We start from the raw sequence: 22639 nt of genomic DNA, 5'->3' as shown, positions 1-22639 counted from the left end.
AGTTCCACCATCCCTGCCATGGGCAGGGACACCTCTCACTAGACCAGGCTGCTCAAAGGCCCATCCAGCCTGGCCTTGAACACTTCCAGGGATGGGGCATCCACAACTTCCCTGGGCAACCTGTTCCAGTGCCTCACTAGCCTTACAGTATTTTTTCCTGATATCCAATCTAAATCTCCCCTCTTTCAATTTGAGGTCATTACCCCATGCACTATCATTACATTCCCTGATAAAGAGCCCCTCCCCATCCTTCCTGTAGGCCCCCTTCAGGTACTGGAAGGCTGCTATAAGGTCTCCCTGGAGCCTTCTCTTCTCCAGGCTGAACAACCCCAACTCTCTCAGCTTGTCCTCATAGCATAGGTGCTCCAGCCCTCTGATCGTCTTTGTGGTTTTTCCTCCCCTCTGGTGATTGTTGTCTTTGCATTCATTCTAGGTGCTTCTTTTCCTATGATCTAATTTAAGCGTTATCGTTAGACATTACGCTAGTATTCCCCTGAAGTGCAGCCCAAATCATATAGTAGGACTAGTAGATTTGTTCAGTTTGAGAGAAAAGGAATAACTAGGTAAAGTGTAGCTATCATATTAGCTACAAGTTAACTATTGATGACACAAACTATTTAAGTTGTTACAGATAATAGATTAAAATCTAATTATGATAATGTTCCTGTGTAGCTTGTCAGATTTAATTAGTAAGCTAACAATGATATTAAGGTATGAAATTAAAAATCTAACCATATATTTGGAAAGAGACCCAGTTTGAAAACAGATACTATGCCATAGGTTGTAGAGCTTTTATAAATTCTCTACTGTAGCTGTTAGAACAGTCTCAGTATGAAAGCGATGCATCACTGCCAATTTGAGGGAAGTGTGAAGTTGCAAAGGTATGAAGTACTATACACAAAATTAAACGACATCAATCATTACTCTGTCATAGGAGTAACGGTCTTCTTCAGATGTACTTATTTGATTCTACTGAAAGGAGTTCATTTTGTCAATTGCTAAAAAAAGCACCAGTTTTGGCAGGACCAGATCTACGTAATGGAGAGATAAATGAAATCAGAGGGGGTTTGCTGGTTTAAAGAATGGTTTGGGGTTTTTGTTTTGTTTTAGATGTTTTCAATAGTTGTCATAGCGCCCTGGCACACAGATACTTTCCTCTTCTATGTTATTTTCAGGAAAATTGTGGACTGAACAAATGCGTTCATCTCACAAAATAATCTGTTTAAACTGTTTATGGACAATTAAACTTTAAAATAATTTTCTCTTTAAAGCAGAAAGGATATTATATCATAATGAAGAAACTGAAGTTACTTACATTTTTAAAGCCTTTTGAAAGTCCCAATTGTACACAAATACAAAGTAGTAGTCTATATTACTTGAGTATTTACATTTTCTAGCGATGTATCTGCACATAGTCAGTTTTTGCAAGTCAGCTGTTGGGGGAACCTGATTGATGTGCAGTTGAAACCTCCACCCGAGGGACAGTGGTTATTTAAGCGGCTCACCTGATGATACCATTTGATTTTTTTTTTAAAAAAGGTACATTTTATAAGTGTGGTACAAACTCGTATATCTGCCCTTTCAAAAAATATATTATTTTGTCTCATTTTAGCTTAAGCTTTTTTCTAATTGGACCACCCACCTTTGGAAAAGATAAGGAAAAAAAGGGTGGAAATTTCTTGTTCACCTGCATCCATTTAGTTTCAACTTGTCTTATCTTTCCTGAGGGTCATTCTTTCTTTGCTTATCATATTGCAGGTTGCTGACTCAAAAATCTCTCACCCCTATTCCTGGGAGACTTGGCAAAAATCTAGTAAAGTTGTTTTTAATGGATTTATTCACACTTTTAAAAGATCGTATTTCCTAGCTAACATGCCCAGATTATGACATACGCTTTTTAGCCAACGATACAGCCATGAAATATGACTTATTTCCCTGGATGACAACAAAACTACTCCTACCACGTGTTATATAAAGATTGAAAAAACAGTAAAATTATCCATGATGGCTCAACAGTCTTTCCAATACATGCTGAATAAACTAGCTGTGTCCTTTTCAAACAAAGACGGATATTGTATGTTTTGATCCCACCACCCCACCTAGAATGACATGAAGTGGGGGGGTTTGCCATTATTTATCTTACAAGAAAAACTGCACTTGAACTGTTACTTACTATGCATTTTCTTCATAAATTACATTGAATGTTGCTGAGTTCAGAGAACATGTAGTTCAAACGGCAACACAAGAAAATTAATTTAGCAGCAGTATTTTGTCTATACTGTAAGGAAAAGTCATAAGCAAGGTAAGGAAAATGCAGATACAATACCCAAAGAAACAGATTATCAAGGTGGGCTTAGGAGGAAGAACAGAAGATATGGAAAGAACAGCATTGCTGACAAGATTCTGCCTGCCCAGGCTATGGATCACGCAGTCACTCAGCCTGAGCCGGTGCATTACTGGGTCAGCCTGAATAGAGATACTCAGTCTGGACTGATTGCAAGAACACCTATCTTCATGAAAGACGTGCATAAGGTCATGCTTGTAACCAGTGACAGCAACACATTCAGAAGGCAGTAAATGACCACTCTTCACAATAACTTCCTAATTCAGTTCCATCAAGCTGGCCAGTGTTGGTGATGCCCAGTCTCCCAGGCTGAGTTGTAGCCCACTATCCCGGTTCAGTGCAGTATTCCTATTCTAGGAGGTCAAGTTGTGCAAAATGTTTGACCTCTACTTGCCATGAAAATGCTTCTTTTGTAAACTTAATTGTAAGCATCTCGCATTTCTGGTGTCTACTTCTTGCAGCTTCTCTTCAATTCTTGCATAATTTGTTGGCAGTCTGGTTTTGCAGATCTTAATTCCTCTGGTCTTCCCGTCAGAGCTGCTTTTACTTGGTGTAGATCCAGACACTCTAGATCCAGACTTCACTTTTTGTAGCCTACTTCTGAAGTCCCTCTCCCTTGAAGCACAATCTTCATTAAGCCTAGTCAGTTCTCTCTTTCTAAAAACGTTAATGAACAAAAGCAAAGGACAAGCCTAGTTCAAAGAGAGCAGAACAAAAATTTTGAGCAGATCTCAGCTATTTACAGGTAGCAACTGCACGTTGGTTCTACCTGGAAAAGTGTGTGCTTCTGTACTGAAGCTCATTGGGCATCCTTAAAGCTGTTTGACATACTAGCTTTTTCTCTGAACCAGAAAAAGTGTTTCTTCACATAAATAGAGGGAAGCTTTATCTGATATGTCCTGATGCCACCATTCTGTAGCATATCTATTGCAATCCTGAATCCTAGATGGAAGCAGTGACCTGCATTGAGTCTATTGCAGGGCATATTATTTTAGAAAATGCTGGGGATATTGCTTCATTGTTTCAAGCTACTGTTAAATTTTATCATCCTTGATGTTTGTCTCTTCACTTGAGATAACATGGAGGAGGAACAAAGGAACAGGAGCCTTTTGTTGCAAGTTCCCTCTTTCTCCCTACCCCCGTTGTGTATCTTATCAAACAAAAAGATTGAACTTAATTTCTTTGCCTGAATTTGTTTTTTAGAATCAGTGGTCTGGGCATAAGCAGGCTGAAGGAGAAATGTAGGTGCATAATGGCAGTGCCCAAGGCACATAAGAAGTAATACATGAAGCACACCCTGGGACAGGATGGTGGAGGGCTCCTTGTGTTGGTAAAGTTACTGGGACTCTGTAGTACATTAATGCCTAATAAACACCCATGCCCAGCAGAGCAGACACAGTAGAGAAAAAGGAAAAGGTACTGTAGCAGTTTAGCCCTGGCTGGCAACTAAGCACAACACGGCTGCTCACTCCCGCCTGCCCCGGTGGGATGAGGGGAGAATCTGAAGGGTAAAAGTGAGAAAGAAACTTGTGGGTTAAGATAAAAGCAGTTTAATAATTTAAAAGAGATAATAATAAGAATTTAAAAAAAATTGTAAGGAAAACAGGAAAAAAACCCCAAACAAACAAAGAGAGAGGAAAATAAAACCCAAGAAAGAAAGATGCAAATGAAAATAATTGCTTGCTGACCAATGCCCAGCCAGTCTGGGAGCAGCAGCCCCCGCTGCTAACCTCCCTTCCAGTTTTATTGCTGAACATGGTGTCATATGGTGTGGAATATCCCTTTGTCCAGTTGGGGTTAGCTGTCTCAACTGTGTTCCCTCACAAATTTTTGTGCACCTCCAACCTACTTGCTGGTGGAGCAGTGTGAATAGAAAAGGCCTTGATGCAGTGTAAGCCCTGCTCAGGAATAATTAAAACATCAATGTGCTACCTACGCTATTTTCAGCACAAAAACATAGCCCATACAAGCTACTATGAAGACATTTAACTCTATTCCAGCTGAAACTAGTACGGGTACTAAAACAGGGCTTGCATACCAAGTCTTTTTGCTGTTCTTTTGCACGTCTTCACAAGGTACCCACTTAACAAAAAAATCCTGACTCTCTAAATCCTTCTTTTCTGTTCTGTGGTGGCCATCTCTCTCTCTGTAGTTGTATCAACGTTCTTGCTTTCTGTTTCAGCTCTCAAGAAATTAGTTGCCCTTGAGCAAAGCAAAATCCAGATTCTCGGTTAAAGCATCAGATCTGCAGCGGGGTCCAGTTCAGCTTGTTGTTGGGGAGGGTGGTATAGTTCACTGTTTTTGTTTCAAAACTGATAGATTTGGGCCAAGATAACATAGTGTAGACCAAACCATTCCATGTGATCTCCTTGCAATGCCTACACAGAAGTTTCCCCAAGAGTCTGAGCCGGTCTGTTACCATATACACAGGCTGCACTACTCCCGGCATCGCATATCTGCAGAGAAAATGTACAGGCTGTTGTCAACCCGGTGTCAATAGACCCATGCTCCTATTGTTTGGGTCCTGCTAAGATAGGGGAGACAAGGTATGGAGCACAGTATTAAAACACACAAAGGCTTTTACAGTTCTTTCATAGCCAGGACTGGCCCTTGGTTAAAGAAGCTGAGCTGTAGCACCACCTGTCTTAGCTCAGTGCAGTCATTCGAGTTGGGGTCAAGTAGCTGTGGTGGCAGAAAATGAAGGCTCTGTTAGTCTAGGTTGTACTAATAATGAGTATTAGGTTAAGACATTTCTGGTACAGCCTGAGGTGACAGTATGATCACAGTGCGATGGGTTCTAGCTCAAGGATCCCAGTATTAAGGTTGAAACTCATGAATAGGGCAAAGTAGAACAAGCACCTATGCAAACAAAACAAGACGTATGCCTAAGCCACTCTAATAAGAAGGATAATAACATCTGAGGTGAAAAGTCTGTGGTTAGATTTTAGAGATTTAATCAGATGTGGCGTTATTGGTATGGTCAGATGATAGCAAATTAGAAAGAGAGTCTGCTGGTCAAAGTGATCCTAACGCTTACTCAGAAAACAGTTGACCTAGCAGAGTAGGTTTAAGGCTACAGAATTTAATCTGGTCATAGCTGCAAAACCACATTTACCATCATGTAACTTCCTGACCTCTGTTAAAAGCCCTTTGATTATGTAAGCGTAAATACACCAAGACCACCTTGGACAGTTGCAATTACTAGTTGTCAGCTTTCATTTCTGTTGTAAACTTAATTGATGAATAATGCAGGCTGCTACAGGAAACTGTGGCATAGTTTCAGTTTTGTTGTAATAAACAGCAGCAAATTCCGCTTAGTAGATATTCTAGCCTTTGCTTTTGTGCTTTGGTCTAGTTGTAACAATTGTAAAAGACTGTCACTTGAAAATCCAAGTATTTGTACTCTGTAAGTTTTCATCCTATGGAAGATAGATGTAAATAGACCAAGAGGAATATGAATAAATATTTAATATCTTTTCTTATAGAGCATGGCTTTTCAATAGGGAAATGTATAGAGTTTTTACCCTTATTCTTTGCTGTGAATATATGTGGGAACAGTAGTCAACTGTGTTTTATTTCTGCAATTTAAAACTGTTTGAAAACTTCAGAGAATTTTCAGAAGCCAAGGTTCATTGGTCCTTATCACTCTTGGTCCAGGGACTCTTGAAGGCCTAGCTAGAGCAATTAGTGCTGGTAACGTCGTTCAAAGCTGTTGAACACTGTCAATTTGTGACAACAGTTTAGGGCTGTTTCTGCATTCTGAGGCTGTTCGTATCTGGTCTGTACAGGTTTTGTCAAAAAGGCAGCTCTCAGAGTTGGAATGTGGTCTCTCAAGGATTTTGGTAGAAGGGAAAGTTGATGCCAAAGCAGTAGCACAGTAAGATATTTGAAGTAGATAAACAGGGTTTAATTGCATGTGACAGGAAGTCTATTATTAAAATGGCAATCTCTTTAAAAGACTTTCTAGGTCTAAATGAAGCCTAGGCTATAAATTCCCCCTGTATTTTATCACATGGTAATTGTTGCAAGCTTGATCTTTCTGAGCAGTCAGAAGTCTTTATTGAATCTTTACTGACTCTGAATCTTGCTGAATGCAAAGAATTCCTAATCTAACAAAAATAACATATTTTAATCTCATGAAGAACTTTTAATCTAGTTTTTGCCATTGATTTGAGGACTTCATGCAGCCTTTACTTTTCTAAAAATCATACGCTATATATTAATACACAGCATGCAAGCAGAAGTTTTTCCATGTACCTCTGAAGAAACAACAGCTAATATCTCAGGCAAGTTTTAGAGGAGGTTTTAAAGATTGTTGCCTCTCAGAGAATAAGGTGTCCTGTTAGATATTCTTATTCCTCGTGCAGATCAGTAAAAGCTGCTGTTTGGAAAATCTCCTAAGTATCATCTAACTTCTGTCTGACAAAACCAAGAGGTTTTATTTTAGTTTACACCTTGTGAAGAATGAAATAGGGTGTATCAGGATCTAACTTGAAGTATAGCATGCAGTAGAATTACTATGTTTTATAAAATGGACTACCATCTCTAATGTATCTCTGACGCATGGGGAAAAACATCTAGCTGAGAAGCTACTATAACGTTTACTGAACAGCAATATTAGTCAATCTAGGCAATGTGGTTTTATCTTTTCTCTTTTAGCTTGCAAGTACTGCACAATCGACATATTTAAAGATTGTATCAATAAAAAATGCTTAAATCCATATGAACAGGATGCAAGTTAGCTGTTTAATATATGCGCAGCTGGGGACAGAAATATTTGAAATGTATACTGCATGAAGTCACTGTTACCTCCATCCCGCCCCAGGTCTTCGAGCTAGAAAGGTCATTTAAGCATGTAAATCTCCTTCAAGCAAAATCAGACGGGTTAATGCAGGCTGCCCATTTGAACAGTTTAAAGCAGCCTTGCACGGCTTGTCAGGGGAGACTAGGGAGTACTCGCATCCTCTCTCACGTACGCACACTCACACACAATTGTCGGGGTAATAACCTCCAACAATTGATCGCTAGCAAACAGCTGGGAAGAACTAGTGTTTGCCATCAACAAAGCTGTTTACAAAATGAATGTCTGTCAGGCAGCATTGTACTGTACCGTATTGTCAGTTACCTCTTGGGATGATAGCACTCGATTTTACATGCCACAGGGGCCTTATGCTCCCCCACTAACAAAAAAGCAGCCTATTTGTGATGTACATAACATATACGTCAGTAGCAGAACTGGCAGCAAATGTTATGACTCTGCTGGGTACTAAATTTCATCTCTGGACAGCAGAAGTTTAATTTGAATAAATAATTTAAAAAGACATGTTTCTTTTGTGTCCAGTACTACAAGCCACCTGATACGAGCCCTTAAAGTTTGTGTGTACAACTTCAGTGGATCCTACCTTTCTGTTACGTTTTTCACTTATCTTTTTGTAGTAAGTGTCCAGTTATTCTCAGATACTTAATGAACATAAGCAGATAGCATTTCCACAGACTGAGGTGCCAACAGCACAGTATCCAAAGAAATCAAATCTGACTGCTGAAATGAGACACTATTAATGTCTTATCAACACTGTGAATAGATCCCCTGAGCACCATTACAGTCCATAGCTATGTGGTATTCACTCATATAAATTTTGGATTATTTTTTTCTGATAGAACAAGGAAGCATTTGGATGTTCTTATAATTAGTTTTGGAAGAAAGTTACCTTCTGATCTTCCGTTCTGTCCTTGTTGAACAAGTTTGTGTTCATGTTCAGTAAGCTGTACTTTTACGAATGAGGACCATCTCAGTAAATCTTGTCTAGAACAAAATCCCCTGCCTTAAAAACTTTGATGCTATATACCCACGTGTGCTGTGAACTTAGTTTCAAACACCTTGGATGTCTTTTCTGACTTGATTATAGTATGGTTGAGTTAATCTGACACAAAAACTTGAACTCAGTTTAAATTGTGTCACATAAACCTTAACAAGATTCTAAGATGGGAAACTCCATTTTTTTTTCTTATTTTTTCTTTTTTTTTTCTTTTGTCTTTTCATTTTCAAAAGCAACAGCAAATCAGGAGCTCCCAAGGGACCAGTGATTATACTTTCATAAATACTTCTTTTCTTTGTATGTCATTCTAACCACATCTTTTCATACAGAACAACCACAGTCTTGCATAGTTGGTATAATTTGTTATATTTTACTATTTTTGTGTTGACCAGTCAAGCATATTCAACAGTATGTGATTTTATTATTCTTTAATTGTTCAAGTTGCATTTTTACTATCTTTTATTACACACAGATAATTTTTTTTTTTTTAATGAGAGAATCAACTTGGTTTTCTATCTTTTAGTTGGCTGTTCTAAACACCCGTTGGTCTTAACGACCTACAAGTTTGTTCCATAGATTAAATTTCAGAAGAAAGTAAATTTCTGTGTTGGCAAGATTCTTTTTGGCTCAGAGTTTGACGTGGTTCCCTGGGGAGTCATCCGTTCTGCCCTCTTTCTTCACGAGTGAAGGACGCCACCTATAAACTGCTTTCTAAGAATAACTGCTGAGCGTTGCCACTCCTAAATTGTGAAGTAGAGCTTTGTCGTGCTTTGACTGAGTCAAAGCAGAAAAATTTTGCCACTGAGAATGTCAGGTGTGTATTCTTCTCAGGCATCCACATTCAAGATAACATAGTACTTCCTAGTCTACTTTCAACCTAGATGTAGTAGAGGTAGTAACTGGCTTTTCTTTCTTGATTGTCATAATCCTTACCACATCCATTTTAACGCGTACGAGGGCAGGACTGCCTGCTCGGGCACCACTGGTGAGTGCCTTATCTGCCACGCGTGCAGGAAAAGCTGAGCCACAGACTCGTCCCACAAAGGGAAGCTCTGGAGAGCCTTCACCACTGCAGTGTAATGAACTCAAATGAGATTTTTGTTCCTCAAACTTAGTGATTCTTTATTCAGGCACAAAATGTCCAGTCATTGTCTCAGTACTAGGAATAAACTATAATATATGTGCAAAATTTTCTTCTTTAGATGCTATTAATTTTGAAGATCAGAATAGAAAATAACTTTAAGGGCATTAGTCACGCAATTTATATGTTCAACGGCCCTATCGTTTTCTTTCCACTTCATCTGACATTCATAACTCATCAAATCTTGAAACCAATGGTGACCTAATTTTCTATCCTACTTTATTCTTCCCTCAGTAATATTATAGTACTAACACAAATAGTTCTTAAAACAGTAACAAATAATAAACAAAAATAACAATAAAAGAAATAAGCCTCTTCTAAAAATGCCGTTATCCTAAAGGTACCATTTGCTTTATGTTGCCCATTTGCAGTTGTTCAAAAGAGTAAACCTTGAGCATCAGGGCTGTGATGCAAAGAATGCAAATTAAATCCCAGGTTTATGTAGGTAAATAAGGTTTTGTGAGGCTTTTTTGCGACATGATGGATTATCTTAAGTGCTGGGATACTGAGGAGCTAATTCCTGTGCAAAAGAATCTCAGACTACAGTCCTGTGTTTCTTCTTAGCAGTATTTTCGAGTTTTATCATTAACATTAAAAAGATTATGTAATATGTTTTCAAGTTAGTTTGCTGGTATCATTTCTAGTTCCCAATAGGGTACTATTTTGAGTCTTATTAAAAAAAAAAAAAAATCAAAAAATCCAAGCAGGTCCACTCTGTAAGTAAAAGAAGGAAGAGTCTAGTGAATATATACTCGGTAATATCCCTGGGGAGTCAGTTGTGTAGGTGTGATACAAATGGGAAAAACAGCTCTCCAGAGAGCAACGTGTAGAAAGGAACAAAGAGAAACCTTTTTGCCGGGCTGAGGGTTTTGCTTCTGGCTGCTTGGCTGCGCGGTGGCATTGTTTGGAGGGAGTGCACCTGCTCTAACATTTTCTTCAGCTGGAAGCAGGCAGGTTTGTTGAACGCTCTAATTGCTGGTAGGCATGAAAGGATTGCCTAGAAGATTGCTTCCTAGGCTGTCCTTTGATGTTTCATATGATTTGGAAGTGAAGATTTCTTTTCCTTTATCCATCTTGCTAATAGGTGAGAATAAAATATCTCCTCTTAGCTTTCATTCCAGAAGGTATCATGGCACATTCTGTCCGATTAGCTGTATCATGGGCCAAAAGACTCCTTTTATCTTTTGAAAAGATTTGTAAAACACAAGCATAGCCATCACAGTCCACATTCATAAAGCGCTATCAGCAATGTGTTCAGTTCATTGCAGGGGTCTCTGGGCAGGAGGAACACTCTGCTGCGAACACTAGGTTTGTCAAATGATATAAAACTGTGGCTAGCGATTTTGGATGCAATCCTTTTAATATCTATTATGAATCTTGGACTGGAATTAGAACAGGTTCTTTGTTTAATTCCAGTTACGTTAATTTATAAACATGATAATTCTAATACAAAATCCAAGTTTTGCCTTATCTTTCTGCAAAATTTGAATAGCAGAGAGCTGCACTGAGGCTTGATGTTTTGAAGATCCTACTTTTACAAATAAATATAAGGCATGACTAATGCACTATGAGGTATTGTAGTAAATCTAAACTGTAACTACCTATAAATGGTATGATGTCATATTAATTGTTTGCTGAAATTTGCAAATTAATATAGTAATAAAAAAAATCTGTAAGTTGATAAGTTTTTTTTCTTTAACTCTTTTCATAAGAAATGCCCAGCTGAAAGAAATTATGATGAATTACGTTAACCCATGTAAACCGACACTAACACTTTTCTCTCGACTAAGTGGACTGTTACCAACATACTTGGAAGTAACAGAATACTTAAAAATATGTAGCTGTTCTCAGTAGGACAATCTTCCTCAATTTAATTGGGTTTAGCTCTCCTCTGTGATACAGAATTCAGATTCAGATCTACCACTTCCAAAGTTCGGGAGTGAATGGGGTGTACCTTTTGAATCAAAGCCTATTTTACTTTCTAATGAACGGTTGAGGATTACTGCACAAGAAACTTATGTCTGTTAAGTATGTCTCAGGAATATATTGTCTGAAGTTTTTAAAGATAAATATTGGTTTAGGCATTATTGGAAATGAAGAAGCGTATGGTTCTTGAATGACTTGTAAAATCTGGCAGAAAATCCTTCTGAAACTTTGACATCCATATGCAGTTTTTATATTATGATTTACTGAATTATGAATACAGTTTCCTTTTTTTTCAGAATTGCATCCTCTTTTTTCAGACTATCTGTTGTGGGATTCAATTTTTGGAATGCTGAGACACCTCAGCCTTGAACTTTATAGCTACCTTTTGAGTAAAATGGTTACAGTAACAATGGCCAAGGCTGTTAAATTTCTATTGAATTTTGTCATGGTCACTGTAAATTATACCAGCTTCCCAACTTTCTCTTCTGAGGGCAAACAATGTGTATTTTGTCTTGTGGTGTAACCAAGGAGTATATTTACATGTCTACAATTGTGGCCTCCAGTTTTCATTTTGTTGTGACATAGCGAAGTATTTTAAAGAGCATGTCTGGAACTTTATTTACTTGGCGAGAGGTCAGTCTGTTTTATTTTTTTATCTGTGGAAGCAAGTGTTTATCAGGTTTCTGTATGAATCATGCAGTGTGTTAGGGAACATTTTGCACCAGTGTTTTATTTTAGATGTCTTTATAATAAAGTTTTGATGTGTTAAATTTTCCAAAGGTATTTTAAGTCCAAGGAAAGCTTCCCCCCTAACCCCCAAATTTCCAAATTTAACTTGCATATCTTTGTAAATATAACTTTGAGTGGGCATGTATCTACATATACGAAACTCACTAATTCTGATGGTTTTGTTAACTAAGTAAATGTAAATATTCTGGTGTATTTCAGGTGTTTGGAGGCAGGGTTGCTAATATGCATACCCTTAGGATGTAAATACTTAAAGAGAATAAAATCTAGGTGATTATACTATTCATGTCTCGATGGGTGGGGAGAAGGTTGAGCATCTGGTTCACCTCCCCATTCGCTGAACAGCAGGAGTGAGGCAGTTGTGAGAGTCAGGCTGGTTCTCTTGTTGAAGAGAACAAGCGGTTCTCTTCAAAGGTGAAAGGGAAAGGAATGTATATCAGTCGTGGATCCTCTTGTTTCTTTCGCTAGTAGTCATTCCCTGCTTAGAGCTATAAATACAGAGGGGACTACAGACTAAAAAAATTCATGATGGTGACCCATACAATGCCTTCATTTGTAAGTGGCCTTCTCAGTGTTAATCTCCAAGTCACTGTCTTAAGGGTTATATGTAAGCCATCTAGAAATAATAGGGGTGACTCATTCGCTTTGATGTGGCTGTGGGTTTTGTGGTCATATACAGGGAAAAACAGAGTGTACTTGGACATATCCCTACAGGCAATTTTGCAGACCTCTCTTTGATAGGGACCAACTCTTACTGGACTGCTTTCTTAGGTTTATTCTAATTTAGCCTGGTGAAAAAAGGCATAGAATAACCACAAGTTTTGTATTGGGTAGACATGCAATTATGTCTGGTTTTTTTCTTCTTGGTGGGTGTTGGTGACATCACTTAAATGTCGCTGCATGCTATCTCATTTTTGTATGAAATGTTCAGAACTGCAGCAGAAACTGTACTTTAAAAAAGAAGGAGGAAATTAAACGTATGAGATTAGACTGATATAATTTTGAGAATTTGGAAACAGGAAATTCAAAGCTTAGCCTGAGCTGTAGTCCATCAGTCAAACTGTTGTGGAAGAATAATGCTAGTAATCACAGAAAACACAAAGAGATGGGAGATCTAACAAGAGTACAAGTCTTGATAATTCTGACCCATAACTGTATTCTAAATGAATGTTTTTGTATTTAATTTCCTGAGGAAAGTATTAAGGATGTTGAATAGGGGAGGAAAATATTTCATGGAAGTTTAGTTAATTGATGGGGCAGCTTTCAAAGCAAAAATAGTCCAACACCCCACAGATTTGACTGCTCTCAAAAACTAAATGGTGTAATTACATATGGTATTCTACAGTGTCTCGCTTTAATCTTGTACTGCTGTTTATAAAAATATATGGAATTACTTTTTAAAGGAGAACTTGTAAAAGGAGTCTTTTTACTTCAGAAAAATCAGCGAAATACTTAAGTCATTTTTTACAGTCATGGGAGCTAGAAGCTAATATAGTATGATGTTACTAGGTATGTACACCCAAGTCACAGTATGACTAATTGCCAGTTTAAAACAAGATAGTTTACAAACATAATAATGTTCTTGGTGAGGAGCAAAGTATCTTTCAATCCTTATGGAATTCTGAAAGAAAAAGGTTAAGATCAAATATAATGAACTTGGTCACTGTGTATTTGAAAGTAAGAAAGATTCTGAATTGAATCAGTGTTGTCTTGAAATGGAGTATATTTTTTCTGATACATGAATTGATTTGTGGGTTAAGCAAGCTACAAGAGATGATGTTATTAAATTCCAAAGAAGCTGAAAAAAAGCTTCAAGAGAAGATGGTATTTTCAGGAAACTTTTGCTACCATCAGTCAATAGCATCTTAATAGCATTTATGGTATAGCATTCAGTATTTAATTCATAATGCTCTTCTGAATATATTTTATGTTAAGCATAACACTGTTCAATTCTACAATTAAAGCATATGGGGAAGGTTGTGATTGGAACTCCAGTTAAGAACGAAAACTTTAAGCTCCAACCTTGATGTGTCGTTTTGTAACAAGCTGGAGAAATTGCTTAATTCTTGTGACCACATCTGTTGTGAAGACTTGTGTACCAGCATGCTACAGAAAAGTTTAGGATTCAAAGTATGTCTTTATTTAATGAATGTTACATAATTTTCCATGGAGTTAGCAAATCTGATTGTATCAGTTTAGCTCTCTCTATGAGCTGCTCCAAACAGAAGAGGTAATTATGAAAATGGAGAAAAAGAGGAAATTTAATAAATATTCATAATGTATGTGAAATTTGTTTTTATGCTAATCTAGTATTTTTAACTGGGCTACCTTCCACATTGTTCTTTTCCTGATAGTCTATTGCTTCTTTTTGTCTCACTTTCTATGTAGGACTGGCTCATCACATCTGTAATCTCCTAATAGAAACTGTGGCTCTGTACTTGGAGGCAGATGATAAAAGCAGCACCAAGACAGCAAATGCACTGCTTCTGTCCTTGTTTGACATTTTGCACTGCATGCTGATGTATACAGCAAACATTGTGCGCCAGACTCTACAGGTATGGAATTTATTTCCTGGAGTCATCACCATCTTAAACAATATTTTAGATAACTTCCTGTTATCCTAATAATGAAATGCCCACTATTCTGATTTTGTTGACTTTGTAGTTTGGTGGAAAGAGAAGAGCATGCATTTTCAACTGCATAACTGTTTCACGTACTTACTTGGCTAGACTATCCATACTCGCCTCACTATAGGCTGGAAACACAGATTCTAGCTGACTCTTTTGTTTCTGTACTCCATAAATAGCTTAATTCAATATTTGTTCAATGAGAGTTCAAAGCATTTTTGTTCCATTCATTTTAAAAGAAAAAGATTACCCCATAAGAAACTGAATCTTTTTTATTATAAATCACACGTGATTACTGAGCTTGAAAAGCATGTGTAACCGCTGCATGTGTGCTGAAAAAAGTAGAATCATAGAATATGTTGGGTTGGAAGGGACCTTTAAGGGTCATCTAGTCCAACCCCCCTGCAGAAAGCAGGTTAGATCAGGTTGCTCAGAGCCTCATCAAGCCTGGCCTTGAATGTCTCCAGGGATGGGGCCTCCACCACTTTCTGGACAACCTGTTCCAGTGTCTCATCACCCTCATTGTAAAGAACTTCTTCCTAATGTCTAATCTAACCCTACCCTGCTCTAGTTTAAAACCATTGCCCCTCGTCCTATCGCTACATGCCCTTGCAAACAGCCCCTCCCCAGCTTTCTTATAGGCCCCCTTCAGGAGCTGGAAGGCCGCTATAAGGTCTCCCCAGAGCCTTCTCTTCTCCAGGCTGAATAACCCCAGCTCTCTCAGCCTGTCTTCATAGGCAAGGTGCTCCAGCCCTCGGATCATCTTCGTGGCCCTCCTCTGGACCTGCTCCAACAGGTCCATGTCCTTCTTGTACTGAGAGTCCCAGAGCTGGACACAGTACTCCAGGTGGGGTCTCACGAGAGCAGAGTAGAGGGGGAGAATCACCTCTCTTGACCTGCTGGCTGCTGTTCTTTTGATGCAGCCCAGGACGCGATTGGCCTTCTGGGCTGCAAACACACATTGTTGGCTCATGTCCAGCTTTTCATCCACCAGTACCCCCAAGTCCTTTTCTGCAGGGCTACTCTCTATCACCTCATCCCCCAGCCTGTATTGATAACGAGGAGACACAAGTGTAGGATCTTGCACTTGGTCTTGTTGAACTTCTTAAGGTTTGCTTGGGCCCACCTCTCTAGCTTGTCCAGGTCCCTCTGGATGACATCCCGTCCCTCTGGCACATCGACCACACCGCTCAGCTTAGTGTCATCTGCAAACTTGCTGAGGGTGCACTTGATCCCACTGTCTATGTCGTTGATGAAGATGTTGAACAGCACCGGTCCCAGTACGGATCCCTGAGGGACACCACTTCTCACCCCTCTCCATTTGGACATCGAGCCATTGACTACCACCCTCTGGATGCGACCATCCAGCCAGTTCCTTATCCTTAAGTATTTCCTCTCTTATGCTAATCAATATGTTTTCGAAGTTTCTGTTTGAATTACTGCAAATCATGGCCTTGGTAGGACTTCCTCCTCCAGTGAAGGCTTCCTCCTCCTTAAAAATAGAGCACAAAAAAATACTATGCAAAGAAATTGCACATAACACTCTTAAAAATAAAACAAGAAAAAGCATTAGTCTTCCTTTAGACATGATGTTAAGCTAGCAATATTTGCTTTGTTTTTAAACGATTGCCAAATTTCACAGAATCATAGAATGATTTGGGTTGGAAGGGACCTTAAAGAGCATCTAGTTCCACCCTCCCTGCCATAGGCAGGGACACCTCCCACTAGACCAGGCTGCTCAAAGCCCCATCCAGCCTGGCCTTGAACACTTCCAGGGATGGGGCATCCACAGCTTCTGTGGGCAACCTGTTCCAGTGCCTCACCACCCTCACAGGAAAGAATTTCTTCCAAATATCCAATCTAAATCTACCCTCCTGCAGTTTGAAACCGTTACCTTGTCTTACACTCCCTGAAAAAGAGTCCCTCCCCATCCTTTCTGTAAGCCCCTTTCAGGTACTGGCAGGGAAATTTCTAAGTTAACTGGAAGTAACTTCTGTATTTGGGCTGCAAACAACAGCACTTACTCTTCATGTTAGGTTTTTGATGTTCTTGGGATTATCTGCTGAAAACCAAAGCCTGTTAGGTCCAATATATCTGGAGGACAGAGATTCAAGATTGCAGCCAGATTGTATTGAATTTCAGGATATGGCTTCTTTAATCTGAAAAGGTCTTCCTCTGTGTTTTGTTTGGCTTTTTTTTTCTGTTGTTGTTTTGTTTGTTTGTTTTAAAGAAGGTTTAATGTATGAAGTGACTGTTAAAAATTGAGTTTTTATTACTTTCTACACAGATTTACATAATCAGTTGTGTTATCAACCAGATATTTCACTGAGAGGTGTTGATTTGTTTTTTTTTTTTAATTTTTGTAAGAAACTTAATTTAGAACTGATGGTACAATACCTTGTCTTTTTCGAGTCATCTAATAGCAGGTTCTGTAATGCATTTCAAATTTTGTAGGCTAATTGCTGATTCTCATGTTGTTGGCAGCACTCCATGTAATCACAGAGAGCTACATTCTCTACTTATGCTCCATGCAAGAGTGGTGAGGCCAATTATACTGGAGGAGGCATATGAGGAGAGGGGATCTTGCACAGGGATTGGTAATTTAGTGAAACTGATGATTTTTATTTAGATACAAAATTAAGTCTATACATTCAAAGCCAAATTCTATTCTGGCTTTACATTAGTACATCAACTTGATTGGTGTGCACTAAAACTCCAGCTCCAGTTTCGTCCATCTCTAGTCAAAGTAATCTGCTTCGCTCTGGAAGGCTAATGGGTAAAAAGAGGTAGCTGGAAAACTGAGTTTTGAAGCATAGCTCTGCCCTCTATCCCTATAAAAATAATTTTGTGGTGATGTTGCTTGCCTTGGCATACTTGTCTTGACCGTATTCTTCACAGGGCCCCTGTGGGTTCTGCAGCTGCCTCATTACACATGCCCTATTGAATGAGGGCCATTAGTTGGTGACTGCAGTTTACCATGCATCTGCCTAATATTTCACTACCCATGTGGCACTAAATGCATCACTGCAGTGATAACAAATATTCTTAGGTCGTTTTTATAGGGATCTTCTGAATAAGATACCTTCTAAAACAATACTTGAAATAAAGAACCAAATTTTCTCATATTATCCATTTTTAGACTTAAGTTGACTTTTACAGATAGTACTACCTCCACTTGAATCCTTTTTATTTAAGCTTTTCATATGTAAAGTGATAACCTTACACAGCTGCATAGGCAAAACATGACACCAGTTTTCATTTGCATTTCAGTACTTTATGATGAATGGTGCTGATAATTGTATCCAGCTTCATTCAAGAGGTTGCTCTCTGTGCCCCAAGTACTTGTGTTTTAATGGAAATGGTACAAAAGTTCAGATTAATTTGCATATCTGTTTTGGAGCAGTTTCATCATGTCATGTTCCACAGGTGATTCACAGTAGCTGAAAGTGATTTGCAATCTCGATTTGAGAAGTGGACTCTATTTAGTGACTTAATGTAAGTTTAAGTGTGGTGTAGCGTGTATCCTTTTGTGATGGATTGACCCTAGCTGGCTGCCAGATGCCCACCAAAGCTGCTCTGTTGCTCCCCTCCTCAACTGGGCAGGGCAGAGAAAAAATAACAAAAGACTCGTGGGTCAAGATAAGGACAGGGAGATCACTCAGCAATTACTGTCACAGGCAAAACAGAGTCGACACAAGGAAATTAATTTAATTTACTGCCAATCAAATCAGCGTAGGGTAATGAGAAATAAAACCAAATCTTAAAACACCTTCCCCCAACCGCTCCCTTCTTCCCAGGCTCAACTTTACTCCTGAATTCTCTACCTTCTCCCTACCTGAGCAGGGGGGAGTGGATGGGCGTTGCGGTCAGCTTATCACATGTTGCCTCTGCCACTCCTTATCCCTCAGGAGGAGGACTCCTCGCTCTCTTCCCCTGCTCCAGCGTGGGGTGCCTCCCATGGTGGACAGTCCTCCACAAACTTCTCCAATGTGGGTTCTTCCCACAGGGTGCAATCCATCAGGAACAGACTGCTCCAGCACAGGTCCCCCACAGGGGCACAAGTCCTGCCAGCAAACCTACTCCAGTGCAGGCTTCTCTCTCCATGGGGCCACAGGTCCTGCCAGGAACCTGCTCCAGCACAAGCTCTCCACAGGGTCACCGCCTCACAGAATGGTAGGGGTTGGAAGGGACCTCTGGAAATCATCTAGTCCAACGCCCCTGCCAGAGCAGGTTCACCTAGAGCAGGCTGCACAGGAACGCATCCAGGCAGGTTTTGAATGTCTCCAGAGATGGAGACTCCACCACCTCTCTGGGCAGCCTGTTCTTGTGCTCTGTTACCCTCAAAGTAAAGAAGTTTTTCCTCATGTTCAGATGGAATTTTATGGGTTCCAGTTTGTGCCTGTCGCCCCTTGTCCTGTCGCGGGGCACCACTGAAAAGAGTCTGGCCCCATTCTCTTGATGCCCACTCTTTAGATATTTATAAGTGTTGATGAGATCCCCTCTCAGTCTTTTCTTCTCCAGGCTAAACAGACCCAGGTCTCTTGGGCTTTCCTCATGAGAGATGCTCCAGTCCCTTGTTCACCTTCGTAGCCCTTTGCTGGACCCTCTTCAGTAGTTCCCTGTGTTTTTTGAACTGGGGGGACCAGAACCGGACACAGGGCTCCAGAAGTAGTCTTATCAGGGCAGAGCAGAGGGGGAGGATGACCTCCCTCGACCTGCTGGCCACACTCTTTTTAATGCACCCCAGGATACCATTGGCCTTCTTGGCCACAAGGGCACGTTGCTGGCCTCCTTCAGGTGCATCCACCTGTTCTGGCATGGGGTCCTCCGTGGGCCTCATGTGGATATCTATTCCACTGTTAACCTCCATGGTCTGCAGTGGTCTTCACTAAGGGCTGCAGGGGAATCTCTGCTCTGGCTCCTGGAGCACCTCCTCCCCCTCCTTCTGCAGTGACCTTGGTGTCTGCAGAGTTGTTTCTCTCACAAATTCTCACTCCTCTCCTCTGGCTGCTGTGACACGGCAGTTCTTTTTCCTCTTATTAAATAGGTTATCCCAGAGGCACTACCACAGTTGCTGATATGCTTGGCCTTGGCTAGTGGCAAATCTGTCTTGGAGCCAGGTGGCATTGGCTCTATCGTACATGGGGGGAAGCTTCTAACATCTTCTCACAGAAGTCACCCCTGTAGACCCCCTCGCTTCCAAAATCTTGCCATGCAAACCCAATACACCTACATATATATACATATATATAAAAATATATATATATATAAAAAGTATAATTCCTTTAGTGATATCGTTCATTCTTTTGTCAAAGACATTAAATAGATAAAAGTTAAAGAAAGTAATCAAACATCCCTGATGGAAAATGTCTGTCTTCTCATTCAAGCACTAACCAGAAGGAGCTGTTCTAAATTTTGCTGAAGTGAAGGTGACTTACTTCACTTTCTTCATTAATATAAATACTCAATTTTTTTTGTCTTCTCTGCACTGTGCCCTTCTTGGACTTCAGCAATCCAGGTCATTGTGGTGAGTGTCAGTGAGGGACATACCAATGTGTCTTATTACCTGGAGAAACAGCTCTTCAGATCTCTTTTCTTTCAAAATTCTTTCCAGAAGAAAGGCATTATCCTTCCAACTCATCAGTATCAATAGTGGAGCTTCAGCAGTAGTGTGTTTTGTCTCAGGGGATTTGCTTCTGTGTTCACTTAACCAAACGGAAATCCTCAGGTATTACGCTTGGATGATGATTTTAGGATTGAGCTTTAAATGAAAAACAATACAAAAAGATTTTTAAGTGTGTTTTTTAGACAAAATGTTTATGTTTTCCTCTAGCAGCTAGACTGTATAATGTCATGGTCCAAAGCTGCTGCAAGATAATGAAGTTAAATGAAAAATCTTGCAAGCAGACCTTTGTGGTGTCCTGGGGCAGGGATGGGTCATAAATAACACTGCCTAGGATGGCAGTATGTTTGACGAAGGGGGATGACAATGATGAGAATGACAAGTAGTAACAGATCAGATCACAGACTTTGGTCACTTAAGGATTTTATTATTTCTATTTAAAAAATAAATTATTATAATACATTATGAATAGTTCAGAGTACAAAATGAGTCAGAAGGGCACAACTGAACATTACTGCTGAGAATCCTAACTTTCAGTCACCTTGTTTTTCTTGTTTTGAGTTGCACTTAAAATTGTTCCTGATAAAGGAAAAAAAATAGTTGAACATTAATGTTAAAATAGGCACGTCATGTTGAAAGAGAATACAAACACATAAAACATTGATTGCTTTAGAGATACCTTTTGTGTATGCAGTTTATAGCATTTTGATGAAGAAATGTCACGTAGGGCAGTATATTTAGCCTGTGCAGAATGGGCATGACAGCATGAGTCCCTTTTGCTTTGTGCTTATTGTTACAGACACAGGGAGTGTAACTGCTCATCGGGAGCCCAGAAACACTTAACTAGAAAAGAGTGTACAAGTCTCCTTCAAAATTCCGTTCAAACTTTGACCACCTAATGGACCTAATTTGTTTCTCATAACGGAACAGTCACCAAGGCTGCTTTTTATTTTTTTTCATCTTATTAAGGCACAGAAATCTGGCGCAGGAGGGGACACACAGGCTGCTGAAGACCTTCTGCTTGTCAATAAACCCCTGACGGACCTAATTAGCCCGCTCATTCAACTGGTGAGAATTTGCTTGTTTGTAAGCCTTTTGGAATGTTGCTGAAGTTGGAATTACTCAACTGAATTCAACATCTTAGAACTCTGTTTGCTAGTTTTTCATTGTTTATAAGCTCCCATCTAGTACAAAGGAAGGACTAACAATTTTTAAGAAATTATAGGTCATAGTGACTTGCAGGTTACAAGTGACGCTGGAGTAAGCGTGTGCCAAGCACAGAAGTGGGACGAGGGACAGGCTGCAGATTCCCAGTTGGGATACACATGTATAGCCAAATTTTTGCCCTTTAGAATGGACTAGTGATCACTGCATATGGAAAGGATGGTATTCAAATTTTGAAACAAATTTTGAAACAACAAGTACTGCTACCATTGGAAAAGTCAGTCAATTTGAAATTAGTTTGCCGTGAGTGATGACTTTTAAATATTATTTTCTTGGTTTTGAGCCTTCTGAGTTTTTCTCCAGGGTTTAATTTTATTTTCACATGATCCTGAGGAATTTGTGAGTGGGAATGGTCCCTGGTGATCTGTAAACATCTTTGAAGTCTGTCTGTTTAAAGTCAGTCTTTTCCAGGGTTTACTAGATGTCACAGTGCTTCATTGAAATCTTCACAGAGTGCTGTATTGTGGCCCTGATGCATCCCATCAGCTCAACCTCCATCATACTGTGCCAGAGATTTGTCTTGGCTCTGTGTGTAATAGCATGTAGTAGAGGAATGCTTCTTGAGCCGGACAGGGTTTTTAGAGGCTGCCTAAGCACTTTATTCAACATAAAGCCATTAAAATGGTATGTGAGAATTTCCCTATGGCATATCACACTGTCCTTTCCAGGTTATTTCACTTAGAGGCATTTCAGATTCAGTTCTCTTCCAGCCTCCTTTTTTTTTTTCCTTCATGTAAATATGGGTTTTCAGATGTATTATGATATAAATACCTGTGAGTCTCTTACTATCTTTAGCACTGTCTGTCATCTTCTATTTTGGGGAAGAGTGTGGTTCCTTTTTTATTAATATTTGTCATTATACTTGTTGCTAAGTCCTACATGATGAATTTATTTTAACCAGCTATTGACAAAGGCTTTTTGGAAATGTTCACTGAATGATCTAAAACAGAGTGACTGGATTTTAACTATATAATATTTCATCTTTATCAATTATTTTAATTTATTTTCTATTAGGTTTTTAAAATCACTACATACGATAAATAGTAAGACATGAAAAGATCCAAATGTTCCTTTAAAGTAAAACTAGTCATAAATTTAAATTCCATTAACTCTCTAAAGAACAGAAAATTAGAGGCCAAGCTGTACTCACCTATACCACCTGGAAGTCTTTTATAAGTTTTTAATGAAAGG

At 39.3% G+C, this 22639-nt stretch overlaps 1 protein-coding gene across 7 annotated transcripts in view; it reads left to right on the top strand.

Moving 5' to 3' along the window:
* The window catches only part of ULK4 (unc-51 like kinase 4), a 246624-nt gene that overhangs the window by 159854 nt on the left and 64131 nt on the right, over window positions 1-22639 (top strand). For 6 of the 7 annotated variants that reach the window (XM_063325376.1, XM_063325375.1, XM_063325378.1 and 3 more), the window contains 2 exons: window positions 14363-14529; window positions 21194-21292. In XM_063325376.1, coding sequence (XP_063181446.1) covers window positions 14363-14529; window positions 21194-21292 — 266 coding nt within the window. Of the gene's footprint in view, window positions 1-14362; window positions 14530-21193; window positions 21293-22639 lie in introns of those variants that run through there. The other variant, XR_010069883.1, reaches the window with a different exon arrangement.

The sequence above is a fragment of the Chroicocephalus ridibundus genome, chromosome 2 (genome assembly GCF_963924245.1).
Source record: "Chroicocephalus ridibundus chromosome 2, bChrRid1.1, whole genome shotgun sequence".
NCBI classification, from domain to species: Eukaryota; Metazoa; Chordata; class Aves; order Charadriiformes; family Laridae; genus Chroicocephalus; species Chroicocephalus ridibundus.
Note: the sequence above shows the minus strand (reverse complement) of the source record. Positions and strands in the feature narration are given on the sequence as shown.